At 42.5% G+C, this 13,756-nt stretch overlaps 1 protein-coding gene across 1 annotated transcript in view; it reads left to right on the plus strand.

Annotated features, from left to right (window-relative positions):
• The window catches only part of ADGRV1 (adhesion G protein-coupled receptor V1), a 618,101-nt gene that overhangs the window by 601,845 nt on the left and 2,500 nt on the right, over positions 1-13,756 (plus strand). The window contains exon 89 of the mRNA XM_027774960.1: positions 2,678-2,855. Coding sequence (XP_027630761.1) covers positions 2,678-2,855 — 178 coding nt within the window. The remainder of the gene's footprint in view (positions 1-2,677; positions 2,856-13,756) is intronic.

Genomic DNA, 13,756 nt, shown 5'->3' on the forward strand with positions numbered 1-13,756 from the left:
CCCTGGGGCCAAACCTACCTGAATGCACTTGGCCAGGAGAGGCAGAATGCAGGTCCCTGACGATTCCTGCAGAGCCCAAGAGGTGCTTGGCTACACCCCTTACACAGTGCATATCACTTGTTCTGTGTTAAGGAGCCAAGGGGAACAGTATCTGTGTTTGCATCCTGAAACATGGTCAGGAAATCAAGGTACGTTTATCTGAAAGGAAACAGTTTGTAGACACATAGATAGGTAGGTAGACAAATAGCCTACTTGACCAGAGATTTTTTTTTCCCCTCCAAGGCAATGTAGAAAATAATTTTATCCATTTTGGTTTTGACATTAAGGCAATGATCACAAATCAAGTACTACAGATAGATAGATATTTAATTCCAACATAAAATGTAACAGAAGCAGTTATTATCTAGTGACAGGAGAACAGAGGTTAGAAAGATAGCTGCCAGGGCTGAGGGTTGGGAGAAATGGGTGGACTTTGGTTAAAGGTACAAAATTTTACTTATAAGATGAATGATAAGTTCAAGTATAATAACCTTAAAGTAGGATATATCTTTAGTATCTTTAAATGGAAATCTAGTATCATTCTATATCCCCAAAGTTCTTAATACTGAATATTTTTATTATAGTTAGTACCCCAAAAAAGATTTTTTTAGGATCAATAATTTAGAAATGAATCTTAAATTTTTTTTGTCTAGATTCAAATCATCAAATACAATAGCCATTAACCACTTGTGCCTATTTAATTTAAAATAAAATTAAATAACATTAAAGAATCAGTTCATTACACACTGGGGCTACATCTTTTTAAAATTATTTAATTTTATTTATTATTTTATTATTATTATTATCATTTTAATTTGCTATAGGGCACATGCCCTCATCATGGAGAGACAGAGAGAGAAAGAGAGGGAAAATGAGAATGTAAGCCACCAGGTCTGGGACTCAAACCACAGTTATCCATTATGCAAGTCTAGTGCCTTAACCACCACACTACATCTTAAGTGCTTACCAGCCAGATCTGGTAGCTGCCTTACTGCAGAATGTCAGTATAAATGTTTATGTCATGCTAGCCCCGTAGCCTCGTGGTTAAGGGAGTCAGATCCCACAGGGTCGACTGTGGTTTATTCCTTGCCCTGGTGGCTTAAGAAAGCATGCCAGGCACACAGCCATGCATGCCCCAAGTCCCAGCAGGATGGAGAAGTGGAGGAGAAGGGCTTGCAGTGTGATCATGCCCTGTGAGGGGTGCTTTCTCTCTCTCTGTCTCTCTGTTGCTCTCTCTCGTGAGCAGACATGCCCTCTGGCAATCAAAAAGAATTGCTGTCTCATCAAAGAGTATCCTACTGGACAGTGTTGGTCTAGATGTTAAACTTCTTAATGAAAATTTTTTAAGGCTTACTTTCTCCTCTCATGATTATTTCTAAAGTCCGCAGTTTACTTTGCTCAGTATGAGGTGGGTCTGTCCCTGCAGTCTCTCGGGAAACCTTATGTTGTTAAGCGGCAGCTGCAAGGTCCAGTTCCTGGGCCTGAGCCATGACTTGAGCATTCATTTGGGCTGTTGCACAACAGCAGGGCCTAAAGTGTGCTCTGCATTCCTCGGAGGCTTAGAATTGGCCATGATCCAGCTGTCAGTGAGGGACTGTCAGACATTCTAAAGAGAACAGAAAGCATAGGAAGGGAAGGATTAAGGGGTTGTTTACCAGTAACCCCAGGGAAGTGAATACATTTAATCTTATCAGAGTAGAACTACCATTTAAATCATGTGATCTAAAACAAGGAGGGGTTTAGAATGCTATGAAAGAACTCTTCTTGTCTCAAGTCAGTATGTCCTTAAAGATATCAACTATCTTTGAAATCTTGTGTGATATTTTAGGTTAAGAATGAAAAGGATCTCTTGCCAATTATCATTATTATTAATTTTAATTTGACCAGAGAGGGACAGAGAGTAGGGGGGGGAGAGAGAGAGAGAAAGCCACCAGGCCTGGGACTCGAACTGTGGTTGGCCATGTGGAATCCAGCACCCTTAACCACTAGGCCACCGGCTAGCCCTGCCAATTATTATTTCTAACAGAGTTTTCTTTGCATATATCTTTCAAAAAATATAATAACATGCATTTACTGGGTTTAAAAAAAAAACAGCTTCCTGGGGTTTTCCATGACCCAATGGCGATGTGCTGTTCAAGAGACGCTAAACTCCTCGTAGTGATCTTGGTTCAAATCTGCATCCTGATCACCTGACACACAGCAGGCAGGTGTGCAAATGCCCAAGAGCTGACTGGCAGATGGACTAGAGGAAGGGATCATGGTGTGACCAGACCCTGGGGGTGGTGTCTCTCTTTTTCTACCTCTCTCTCTCGCTCTCTGTCTCTCTCTCTCTTATATATGCACATGATCTGTCATGAGTAAAGAAATAACTTCTCCTTCCCCTTTCCCACGTGTGTCAGCATAGAAATCACAAGTGACTCTAGTCGAGAGATTGTTTGCAACCACCAGATTAGATTGACTTGAGGAAAGACATGGTTTTCTAAGGGACAAAGATGAAAATTAAAGTCTTAATTCGAAAACAAGCAGCCCTTTCACAAAGTTTTCGTAAGGAGATTCAGAGACAAATTACTCATACGGGTTTAGAGTGAACATGTATGTGTTCATGTTACGTTTTCTTTTTCCTATCCCACCCAAAAAGGTGCCACCTGACTGGGAGAGAGCATCCTTTCAACAAGCCAGTCAGGCCAGTCCTGACTTAAAGCCAAGTCCGCAAAATGGAGCCACATTCTCTTCCCCTGGAGGATACGGCCAGGGGTCGCTGATAGCTGATGAGGAGTCCCAGGAGTTTGATGACTTGATATTTGCATTAAAAACTGGTATGTATGTACCCACAGACCCCAGGAGAGGTAGGCGTTCTCGCTCGGGGATGCTTTCTCCCTCTCTTTGTCTCTCTGTTGCTCTCTCTGGAGAGCAGATATACCCTCTGGCAATCAATGCATATCTTCTTCCCTTCAAGTTGCAAAAATACCCTCACCCTTTGCACATCCCGATTCTCCCGATCAATTCCTCATCCCAGCCAAACCCTGGGATGTTTTGTTCTTGGCACCAAATGTAACACAACCCAAAATACAATTTGCTTTTAAGAAAAAAAGCATATCCTAACTAAATGTAAATATCCCCATCCTGGAATCTTGGTAGGATGCCAAGATGCTGTGGAGACGAGTCCATTATGAGACAGTTGATTGAGATCTCTCTAAGGCGGTTTTTAGCCTCTGCTCTGCCAAATAGACCTTATGGGGTATTTTTGGAGCAGAAACTTGGAATAACAATGTAATGAGCATTATACAGTTCTGTAGTTTGTAATGGGCCATCACATACAGTATCTCATTGATCCTTCCCATTTCCCACTCATCTTGTAACCCTAGTGGGTAATTTATGCACAATGAGAGGAAAATAGTCCCAAAGGCCCCGTCTGGTAGCATACAGTGCCGGATACGTGAAGGCACGTAACAGGCCACGGAACTACCTGATGAAGGTCACGCGCTCCCAAGGGAAATAATTAGTGCACGCCATTCTTTCTACTGATACTAAATTATGTCTACACTTACATTATACATGTAGAAGATGTCTCATTGCCAGACATACTATTTGGAACACTAAGAGAACATTTTGCTTTCAAATGAAACATGTAGTTTTTAAACTCACATTCGGAAAAATGTTGAGCTGTCGCCATTACGAACATTTCAATGAACTTTTAATTTCTAGGTATTCAAATAAGTAAGAAGATATGCCCATGCTCAGATGAACTTATAGAAATATTCAAAAGTACATTTTATAATATTAGTTTGATTGTCTGCCTATAAGGTATACTAGAGTATTTCAAAACATTTGTGGAAAAAACTCAAATTACAGTATAAATTTGATGCAAATAAATTTTGAAATGTATACATAAGATTTTTCCTGATACATATTTGCTAAAAGGATTTTTTGATCAATATAAAGAAAATTAAATGTTTTTAAACCATTTATTTATTAATTTATTTATTATGATTTTTCAAGCCACTGGATCCAGGACTCAAACCACGGCCAGCCTTGTGAGGTTCCAGTGCTTAACACCATGACACCTGCTGGGCCTGTATGTTGCATCTGAAGGATTACTTCAACAGTCCTAGGAATCATATTATACTTTCATGTTTTACAACTTGTCCACAGCTACACAGTTAAGGGGTTCAGGATTTGTGGTGCCACAAAGCAAATCAAGTCTGCCTGCTTCCTGAATCTGTGTTTTCTTTTTTTTTCTTTTTCTTTTTTTTTTTTTAGCAGAGTTTTTGCTATAGGGTGCGTATGCTCACCAGAGAGACAGAGAGACAGAAAGTGAGAAATCATCTCTCACAGGGGATGGTCATGCCACAATCCCTTCTCCTCCAGTCTCCTCTCAGGATTTTGGGCGCGCACAAACATGCACCCTGTGCGAGTTTCAAGCCACCAGGTCTGGGACTCCAGCCGCAGTCAACTATGCGGGAGTCCAGCAACATAACCATTACACCATCTGCTGGTTCCCTGAGTCTGTGCTTTCAACCAGGATGCTACACTGCCGCTCAGCTACTTCCTTAGGAACGGCAAATCCTACTGAAATGAATAAGACTTTGATCCTATATTGAGAATAATGCTTAGTACTAGGTAAGCCTTTGGTAGATATTGTTGAGTAATGTATGAATAAATAAATGAAGAAATGAAATTTAGTTTGCTGGGAGGAATAAGCAGTCACACAAACACGACACAAAGAAGAATAAATAATGGAGAGAATTATACATTACAGAGATCAAGGGAGGGATAAAACCCTCTCAATTGAATCTTGAAAAATGTGTACATTTTAAATAGGTAAAGGATGGAAGAAAAGGCATTACTGAAGAAATGGAATTAGCCAAAGCCCAGAGACTTAACAGTGTGTGACTGGAGTCGCAGGTGAGAGGAGCTGGGCAGCAGGAAGAAAGCCTGGCAAATAGTTTCCTGCATTGTCAGGAATCCACTGTGGTTTCCAGAGTGGGTGTCAGTGATCCCAGGGAATAAGGGTAAAGCCTCAGATAAAAAGGAGAAGATGAGCACAAGATGAATACCAGGGGAGAACTGAGAGGACGGATGGCGTAAGCTCGTGCTTCTCACCTGAATCGGAATCATGTAAGGGCGTTTGTTGATTTGTTTGTAAGGGCAGCTAGATGAATTCAGGGGACATTCGGCCTAGGGGTTCCTCACTATTAAGGTTTGGATCTTTGAAGAGGGACCAAGGTGGGAAGTAACGATTTGAGCGTATCAGTACAGAGATTGTATCTGACACTGTAGACTGGATCATTTTGATCTGGCAGAGCAGAAGGCAGAAAGAGATGAAGAAGGGTGGGTAGAGGATGGAGGCAGGGAACAAGGAGAAAAGAACATCGTAGAGAATACCTACACTTAGCGTGGATAGAAAAGGATTCTACAGAGAAAGTAGCAAAGTCAGAAAGAAAACGAAGAGAAGAAGAGTTTGAGGAAGGAGGGAATGATCAGCTATATAAAACCCTACTTAGTGCCAGCCTGTGGCATGGTGTTTAAGACAGCTGGATCCCACATGGCTGAGCACACAATTCGAGTCCCCAGACCTGGCACCTTGAGAAACACGCCAGGTGCATGTACATTTGAGCCCAAAACTTCAAAAGGAGGAAACAATGGAGGGGTCCTACTGTGACCATTCCCTATGGGGGAGCTTTCTCACATCTCTCTCTTGCTCTCTCTCGTCTCTCTCATCCCATGCCCTTTGGAAAATTAAAAAAGCATAACGAAACACCCTAGTTAGAGTTGGTACTGAAAAAGGCTTTCAGAACACAGATATTTCTCAGGGCAGACTGTCCCAGCTACAGTATTCTCAGTTGTTGATGTTCAGACACTGGAAATAAAGTGAATTCTTGGAGCATAATTAAATTAGATCTGCTTGCTATATATACATGAAACAAGTATTAAATACATCGGGGTCAAGAATGTATGGAATGACTTGCTTACTTATAGATTTAGTAAGCATTCTTTAGAATTCCCTAAACTCATTAGGAAATAAATACTTTAAAAGACAAAAATAACATCTCTAACATTAGTTGCCTACATTTTTAGAAAAGATACTATAATAATCAAGCACCACCCCTTGAACACTTTCCATCGTAAAATATGGCCAGATAAAGAGCAGCCCACATGCCATTCCATTTATGGCCGAAAATATAATTGACCATGAGCCAGGTAAATTCACCAAGGTGTTTTGTTTAATCCACGTAGCTTTCCGTTGTTGTTGTTGTCGTTATAGGGCATGTGCCCTCACTGAAGACAGACAGAGAGAGAGACAGAAATCACCCCCAGGGAAACTGGCCATGCCACAATCCCTTCTCCGCCATTCTCCTCTCAGGGTTTTGGGCACACACACACATGTACACAGTGCAGTTTTTGAAGCCACCAGGTCCGGAACTTGAACTATAGACTCAGCCATGTGGAATCCAGCTGCCTTAACCTCTGTACCACCAGCTGGCCCAACTCACAAGTGAGAAAGCAAGCCACCAAGTTCAGGACTCAAACCGTGGTCGGCTGTGTGGGAGTGTCCAGCGCCTTAATCACTATGCCACCTACAGACACCCCCCCCTGAACCACTATGCCCCCTACACCCCCCCCCCCCCCGCCATACATTATTCTTTTAAACTAATCCAAAGACATCTCAATATCTTAGCAATTTGATTGCCACTGTTACTCATTTTTTTAAAAAAAGAATTAATTCATTTAGTGTTATTTAGAATCTTTTTTTCTTTTTCTTTTCTTTCTTTTTTTTTTTTTTTTAATTTGACCAGAGAGAGACAGAAGCAGAGGGAAGGGAGTGATAAAGCAAGCTGCCAGGTCCAGGATTCAAATTGCAGTTGGCCATGTGGGAGTCTAGCACCTCAACCACTATGCCACCTTCCAGCCTCTTGTTGCTCTTTTTTGTTTGGTTGGTTTTTTGGAGAGATTTTTGCTATAAGGCACATGCGTTCACTAAAAAGACAGAGAGGCAGAAAGTGAGAAATCGCTCCCCCATGGGAAATGGCTATGTCGCAATCCCTTCTCCATTCTCCTCTCAGGATCTTGGGCATACACACACAAGTCACTGGGTCCAGGACTCGAACCGCAGTCAGCTACGTGGAAGTCCTGCGACTTAACCATTATGCCATCTTCTGGTCTCTAGTCATTTTAAAATAATATGAACAGGCCTTCTCTTCCTTCCTCTGCCATCGTGGTGTGAGCGGTCCACTGGGCTCTTTGTCATGTCTTCTCACAAGACTTTCAGAATCAACGGCTTCTGGCCAAAAAACAGAAACATAATCGTCCTATTCCTCAGTGGATTAGAATGAAAACTGGTAATAAAATCAGGTACAGCTCCAAGAGGAGACACTGGAGAAGAACCAAGCTGGGTCTATGAGGATATGGATATGGGCCACATGTTTATGCTGTACCAAGGTCACTATGGTCTTGCCACATCAAGCTGAAAATGGTCACCATTGACTGGACACTTGTGTTTACTGGGAAAAAATGATGCTTCACCTTGTCTCTAAGTTCTGCATCGGTAGGTTGGTTCAGTAATAAACATGTGAGACCTTTAAAATATATATATATATATATATGTACAGGCTCTTTTTTACAGTGGGATCTTTTGTATCACTCCCCTTTCTCCTTGAACTTACATTTTCCTTCTACTTCCTTTACAGAATTTTACCCTACTATGGTATATTTTATGCTTGAAATTCATTTACTCCTTATCTATTCATATTTCTCTCCAGCCTATCATGTATATAAATTGAAGCTTACATTTTTTTCTAGTGATCATGAAAGTCTAAAGGTATCTAAAATGTTGTTTATACTGTTAACATGACAATTAATACTAGTATACAGTTCAACAGATCAACACTAGTAACAACATTCAATGTTTTGGTTAATGATTATCAAAAATAAAAATGAATCTCATCAGAAGAGGGCATAGTGGAAGTGGCGATCTGGGCATGTTTTAATATTTCCTTACAGCCATCCTTCCCTCACCACCTGTGCTCCTTGAAAGGCCTCACAAATACTGGCTCAGGGACTCGGCACCTGGGGCCTTCTCTTTCAGGTGTGGGCGTGGTCCAGAGGCCCTGCCCTGCCCTGGGGCCGTGTGCAGCCCTGGTTTGTGGGGCGGAGCAGCCAGCTCCCAGATTTACACTGACATCGGCCAGATCACTTACCCACACTCTCTGATCTATAAGACCCAGGCCAGCAAGCCCTATTTGCACTTCTACTTCAAAAAGTTTACATTGTGGGGACCAGTAGTTAGCGTAATGGCTATGTCGCTGAACTCCCATGTAGTCGACCACAGTTCGAGTCCCGGACTTGGTAGCTTAAACTCACGCTGGGCATGTGTGCGTGCGTGCCCAAGATCCCAAGAGGAGAATGGAGGAGAGGGGATTGCAGCATGATCATCCCCCCTGGGGGGTGATTTCTCGCTTTCTGTCTCTTTGTCTCTCTCTGTCTTCCTGGCAAGCGCACACGCCCTATAGCAAAAACCTCTCAAAAAAAAAAAAAAAAGTGTCTTCAATACCGGCATCTTTATGATGATCCAATGCTAACAAGATCTAGAACGTGAGAAGCTTAGAGCATATTATTTTAAAGAATTATTTATTTATTATTATTTTTCTAAACTTGTTATAGGGCACATGCACTCACCAGAGAGAGAGAAAGACAGAGAAAGCGAGAAAATGAGCTGCAAGATCCAAGACTCAAACTGTGGTCGGCCATGTGGGAGTCCAACACCTTAATCACCACACACTTGCTGTTCCCAAACTTAGAGCATATTGAGCTTAAAAATAAGGATCTTTTTTCTCACAGGGGTTTCTCCTGGAGTGACCAACTTCATTCCACACCACCCCAACTCCCTTAGGTCAGTGATACAAATATCATGGTAAACTTTTCCCTGGTGATCACCTACACATGATTCCTTTTTCATTTAGAAGAAAATAATTGACAAGTCCTTCAACACAAATGAAAACATTCAAGGCCCAAAATACTCCTCAAAGAATTCATTAATAAATTTCTCCTTGAGAGACATTGCATCAAACCCCAGTGACTTACTTGACTCCAATAACTTCTACAGCCCAGTGTCTTCAACAGTTAGGTGGGAATTTTAAGTGGAAAAGGGGGCTTTGGAAAGACTTTGAATGTTTTTCTTCAGAAAGAAATGGAAGGAGTGTGACATTCACATCATTGTCATATTGTAAAAGGTTACATGAAGTAACAGTGAATTAGAGATCAGAGAACCCAGTTCTATGGTCAACTAATTGTGTGACTTCGGCAAGAGACTTGTCCTTTGGAGTCTCTATTTATGCTAGAGGAGTTATTATAATTAGCTTACAGGTTTTCATGGGGCTTAGAGATGATCTGTGTAACATTTATCACATGTGGGGACCAGCAGTTAGCATAATGGCTATGTTGCTGGACTCCCATGTAGTTGACTGTTTGTAGTCAACCGCGGTTTGAGTCCCGGACCTGGTGGCTTAAAACTCACGCCGGGTGCGTGTGCGTGTGTGCCCAAGATCCTGAGAGGAGAATGGAGGAGAAGGGATTGCAGCGTGGCCATCCCCCCTGGGGGGGGGGCGTGATTTCTTGCTTTCTGTCTCTCTCTCTCTGTCTGTCTGGCGAGTGCACATGCCCTATAGCAAAAACCTCTCAAAAAAAAAAAAAAACCAAACATTTATCACACATGTCTGGCTGGGTTTAGGTTCACTACACAGTGTTATTATTGGGTTCAATCTATTGCTACACTTAAAAGTAATTTTCAATGTTCAGAATATGTTCTGTGACACCTGGATGTTCACTGTTGAGGGGTAGGATGGAGTAGGCATTGGGGAGTTGGGAGTTAATATGTGCTAAGGAGTTTGAAATGTATTCTTTAGACAAATGCAAACCCTGGAAACCTCAAGGACAAGGAAGTAACACGGTTAGAGCTGTCAGCATAAGAGGAAGTTTGGTATAGAAGAAAACACCCTACACTTGGGTTCAAAGGCTTCGTAGAGAGCTTGATTCTGTGACTTCCCTGCAATGTGGGCAACTCAATGAATACCCTAATCCTTGCTTAGTCCTTGCATCCACAAAACAGGATCATTAACTTCTTTTTTCCTAACCGAAGTATATTAAAATATTGAGAAAAAATTAATGCAAACTGTTAGTTATAGAAGTTAAAATTACCGAGAACCAGCAGTTAGTGTAGTGGCTCTGTCGCTGGACTCCCATGTAGTCTACCACGGTTCACATCCCAGACCCGGTGGCTTAGAACTCACGCCGGGCGCGTGTGCATGCGTGCCCAAGATCCCGAGAGGAGAATGGAGGAGAAGGGATTGCGGTGTGACCATCCCCTCTGGGGGGTGATTTCTCGCTTTCTGTCTCTATGTCTCTCTCTGTCTGTCTGGCAAGCACACGCGCCCTATAGCAAAAACCTCTCCAAAAGAAAAAAAAAAAAGTTAAGATTACCTACTCTGAAGGCCATCAGGTGTCACGGTGGTTAAGGCACTGGACTCCTACATGGCTGACTATGATTCGAGTCCCAGATCTGGTAGCTTGAAAATCATGCCAGGTGCAAGTGCATGCATGCCCAAAATCCCAAGAGGTGAATGAAGGAGGAGGGATTGCAGCAAGGTCATCCTCCCCTGGGGCAGAGGGGTTCTCTCTCTCTCTCTCTCACTCTCTCTCTCATAAGTGCAAGAATCTCAGGACAAACACAACAAAAGGCCTTAAATAAATAAATAATTGCCTATTCTGTCTACATAAGGGAATTTGCTGGCTTTTTCTTGAATTTGGCACCTAAAGTGAAGCATAAAAATACCTTCCATAAAATCAGGATACTCACCTCAAAGCAGCCTTTAGACCATTGACTAGATTGCAAAGTGATGAGAGACCCGGTTTGTGCTCTTGATTCTGCCATGTTGGACTTACGTGGAACACGTGCCTTTCTGAGGCTAAGCGAGGGATTGATATTTAGATATTATGTGTTTATTTGAACAGAAAAGAAATTGTCAAGGTCCCTCACATAGATGTGGTGACTTGAGGGGAGGCTGGATCTAGAACTTGTTTATATCTCATAGGGCCCTGGGCTACTGACAGGCTGGTTACAGCCGTTCACGTGTGAGCTGCAAAACCTCCCAGCCCAGTGCTCAGCCCGTTTTCAGCGTGGAGCTTGTCTCTCTCTTATGCTTTGTCCAAGTGGTCATCGGGAGCTTTATCGTGCCATTCCTAGAGGAATAGAGATCAGGCAGACACTAGAATCACTGGGAGTTGGGACAACTTAAATCATCAAGCCCCACTCTACCCCGATGCAAATTGTGGTCTCAGGACCTCAGTCCCTTTTCCTTGTTAAATGGCACTATCTTATGGATTCATCAAGATTCTCCCAGATTGGAGTCGTTTCCCTCACGGAAGTGTGGGCCCTTTGTCCTTCTAAGGCCCGCAGGTAGATGCACATGCTACCTCCAGAAGCCAGGCAAGTACCCTAAATGTTTTAAGTGAGCTGGGTGAAAACAGCAGCAAGCTGGAAAGAGGTGGGTAACCTTGTTCAAATTTTTTCTTATTTTCCTTTTCTTTCTTTCTTTTTTTTTTTATGGCAACACAAGAGTGAAATCCAGTGTTGCCTAGTCATCTTTTTTCAGTGTAAGCCAGAGATGTAATTTCATCTTAAGTGTACTAAATTTTCATAACTTTCTAAGATTTAAAAAATACATTGTCATTGGAAATATTGTAGTTCTTGAGGGAAGAGTTCATGGTGTTTTTTTAAATATTTTCTTTCATGATTTACATACATAAGTGTTCTTTAAACATTCATGGAAAGAGCATATTATGAAAAAAATATGCATAGATTTCAGATTTTTCATACCAAAATAAACTCATAGTTTACTTCCAAATTTTCACCTACTTTTTCAAGTTCTCTCATACTTTATATAGAGGAATATTTTTAAAAATTATCTAAACGAAGGCAAATTCAGAAAGTGAAGAGCATATGATTAATAATTTTGTTATGTATAAAGACTTTTCTTTTCAAAGGTTACATTCTCCAGCTCCCTATTTTAAAGGCATGGTAAAAGAAGTATTTGTAAAGGGTGTGGGTTGGCAGGAAGACACTCAGGCTGGAGTTATCCTGGTACATTCAGGACCAGTTAGACATGATCAGTTTCAGAGAAGGCTCCCCAGTGGGCAAAGGCTGGACTACATGTATTTGGAAGGGTAGAGCCAGATTATGGAGCATCTTGAAAGTCAGAGCAGAGGCTTTCAGATGTATACAGCTGGCAGTAGGAAGTGATGTTTGTTCTCGACAAGGAGAGAGCAGTGGAATGCAGAGCGGAGCAGAGGTGCAGAGTGGATGAGAGGCTCAGCCAGATGGCGTAGTCTTTAGTGTGCTGACTGCACAGCTATAAGCCACAGAGATGCAGGTTTGCATCCTGAGTCGAGACCCAAAAACACACTGGGCCTGTCCAACAGGCACCCAGGATCCCAAGAAGCTGGAGGACTGGGGAAGGGGGTCGCGGCAGTGTAACAAGACCCTGTAGAGGAGGGATCAGCAGGTGGGGGGTGGCGTGGTGGTTAATCCCACATTGCTGATCGCAGTTCGAGTCCTGGACCTGAAGTCTTGCTTTCTCACTTCCCCTCCCTCTCTCATGAGTGCACATGCCTTGTAACAAATGTAAATTATAATAATGATGATTGGTAAAATTAAATAATTATTAAAAAAAAAGATCCTGTAGAAGGTCTGTCACTCATTCACTCTTTCTCTATCATGGGCATATACATGCTATCATTAAAAACAACAAAAACAGAGACCAGCAGATTACATAATGGCTACGTCGCTGGACTCCCCTGTAGTCGACTGCGGGTTGAATCCCAGACCCGGTGGGTTAAAATCACGGCATATGCATGCATGCCCAAGATCCTGAGAGAAGAATGGAGGAGAAGGGATTGCAGCATGGCCGTCCTCCCTGGGGGTTGATTTCTCCCTTTCTTTCTCTCTCTCTTTCTCTTTCTGGCAAGCGCACGCACCCTATAGCAAAAACCTCTCAAAAAAAAAAAAAAAAAGGCAGAATGGATAGTAAGATGGATGATTTATTTTCAAGAACTAGAATGCAGGCACAGTTTATTAGTACAGCCAACAAACATTTACTGAACACCCACACACCCACAGTGTACTGCATACCTTCCTATAAATTAGGACACACCAGATAAGAAGGGCATGAGCCAATGGGGAGTCAGGAGTTTTAAGAGGACCATCATGTTTCCCCGAGGAGCAGAGATGATGACTGAGTTGGTGTTTGTAGGAAGAATGGAGGTGATCAGATTAAAGAGCAAGGACAGTATTACAGTCAGAAATGCCAGCTGAATTACATGGTGTGAGGAGGAGCCCGTGGCTCTCTTCTGGGCTTGGAAATATTAGTAAGACATTAGATTCAAGAGCAGGCAAGGGGTGACAGGTCCTGTAGGCCTTGAAGCACTGCCAAGAGAAGGCACAGTGAGGCGGCAGGAAGAGAAGCAGGAGAAAGCAGAAGAGCTTTGGAAAGGACACTCAGATCAGAGGACAAGATGGGCTAGTTCCGTGTCCTAGAAGCAAGGGGAGGAAGTAGAGTTTTAACTGCAGCCCTGAACAGAGAGTGCAAAGGACAGCCCCTGAAGAGAGAGAGTTTGGCCAGGAGGAGGTTATTTGTGGGCTCGTACTGCCATCTCCAAATAGGGA

The sequence above is a fragment of the Tupaia chinensis genome, unplaced genomic scaffold (assembly GCF_000334495.1).
Source record: "Tupaia chinensis unplaced genomic scaffold, TupChi_1.0 Scaffold000498_1, whole genome shotgun sequence".
NCBI classification, from domain to species: Eukaryota; Metazoa; Chordata; class Mammalia; order Scandentia; family Tupaiidae; genus Tupaia; species Tupaia belangeri.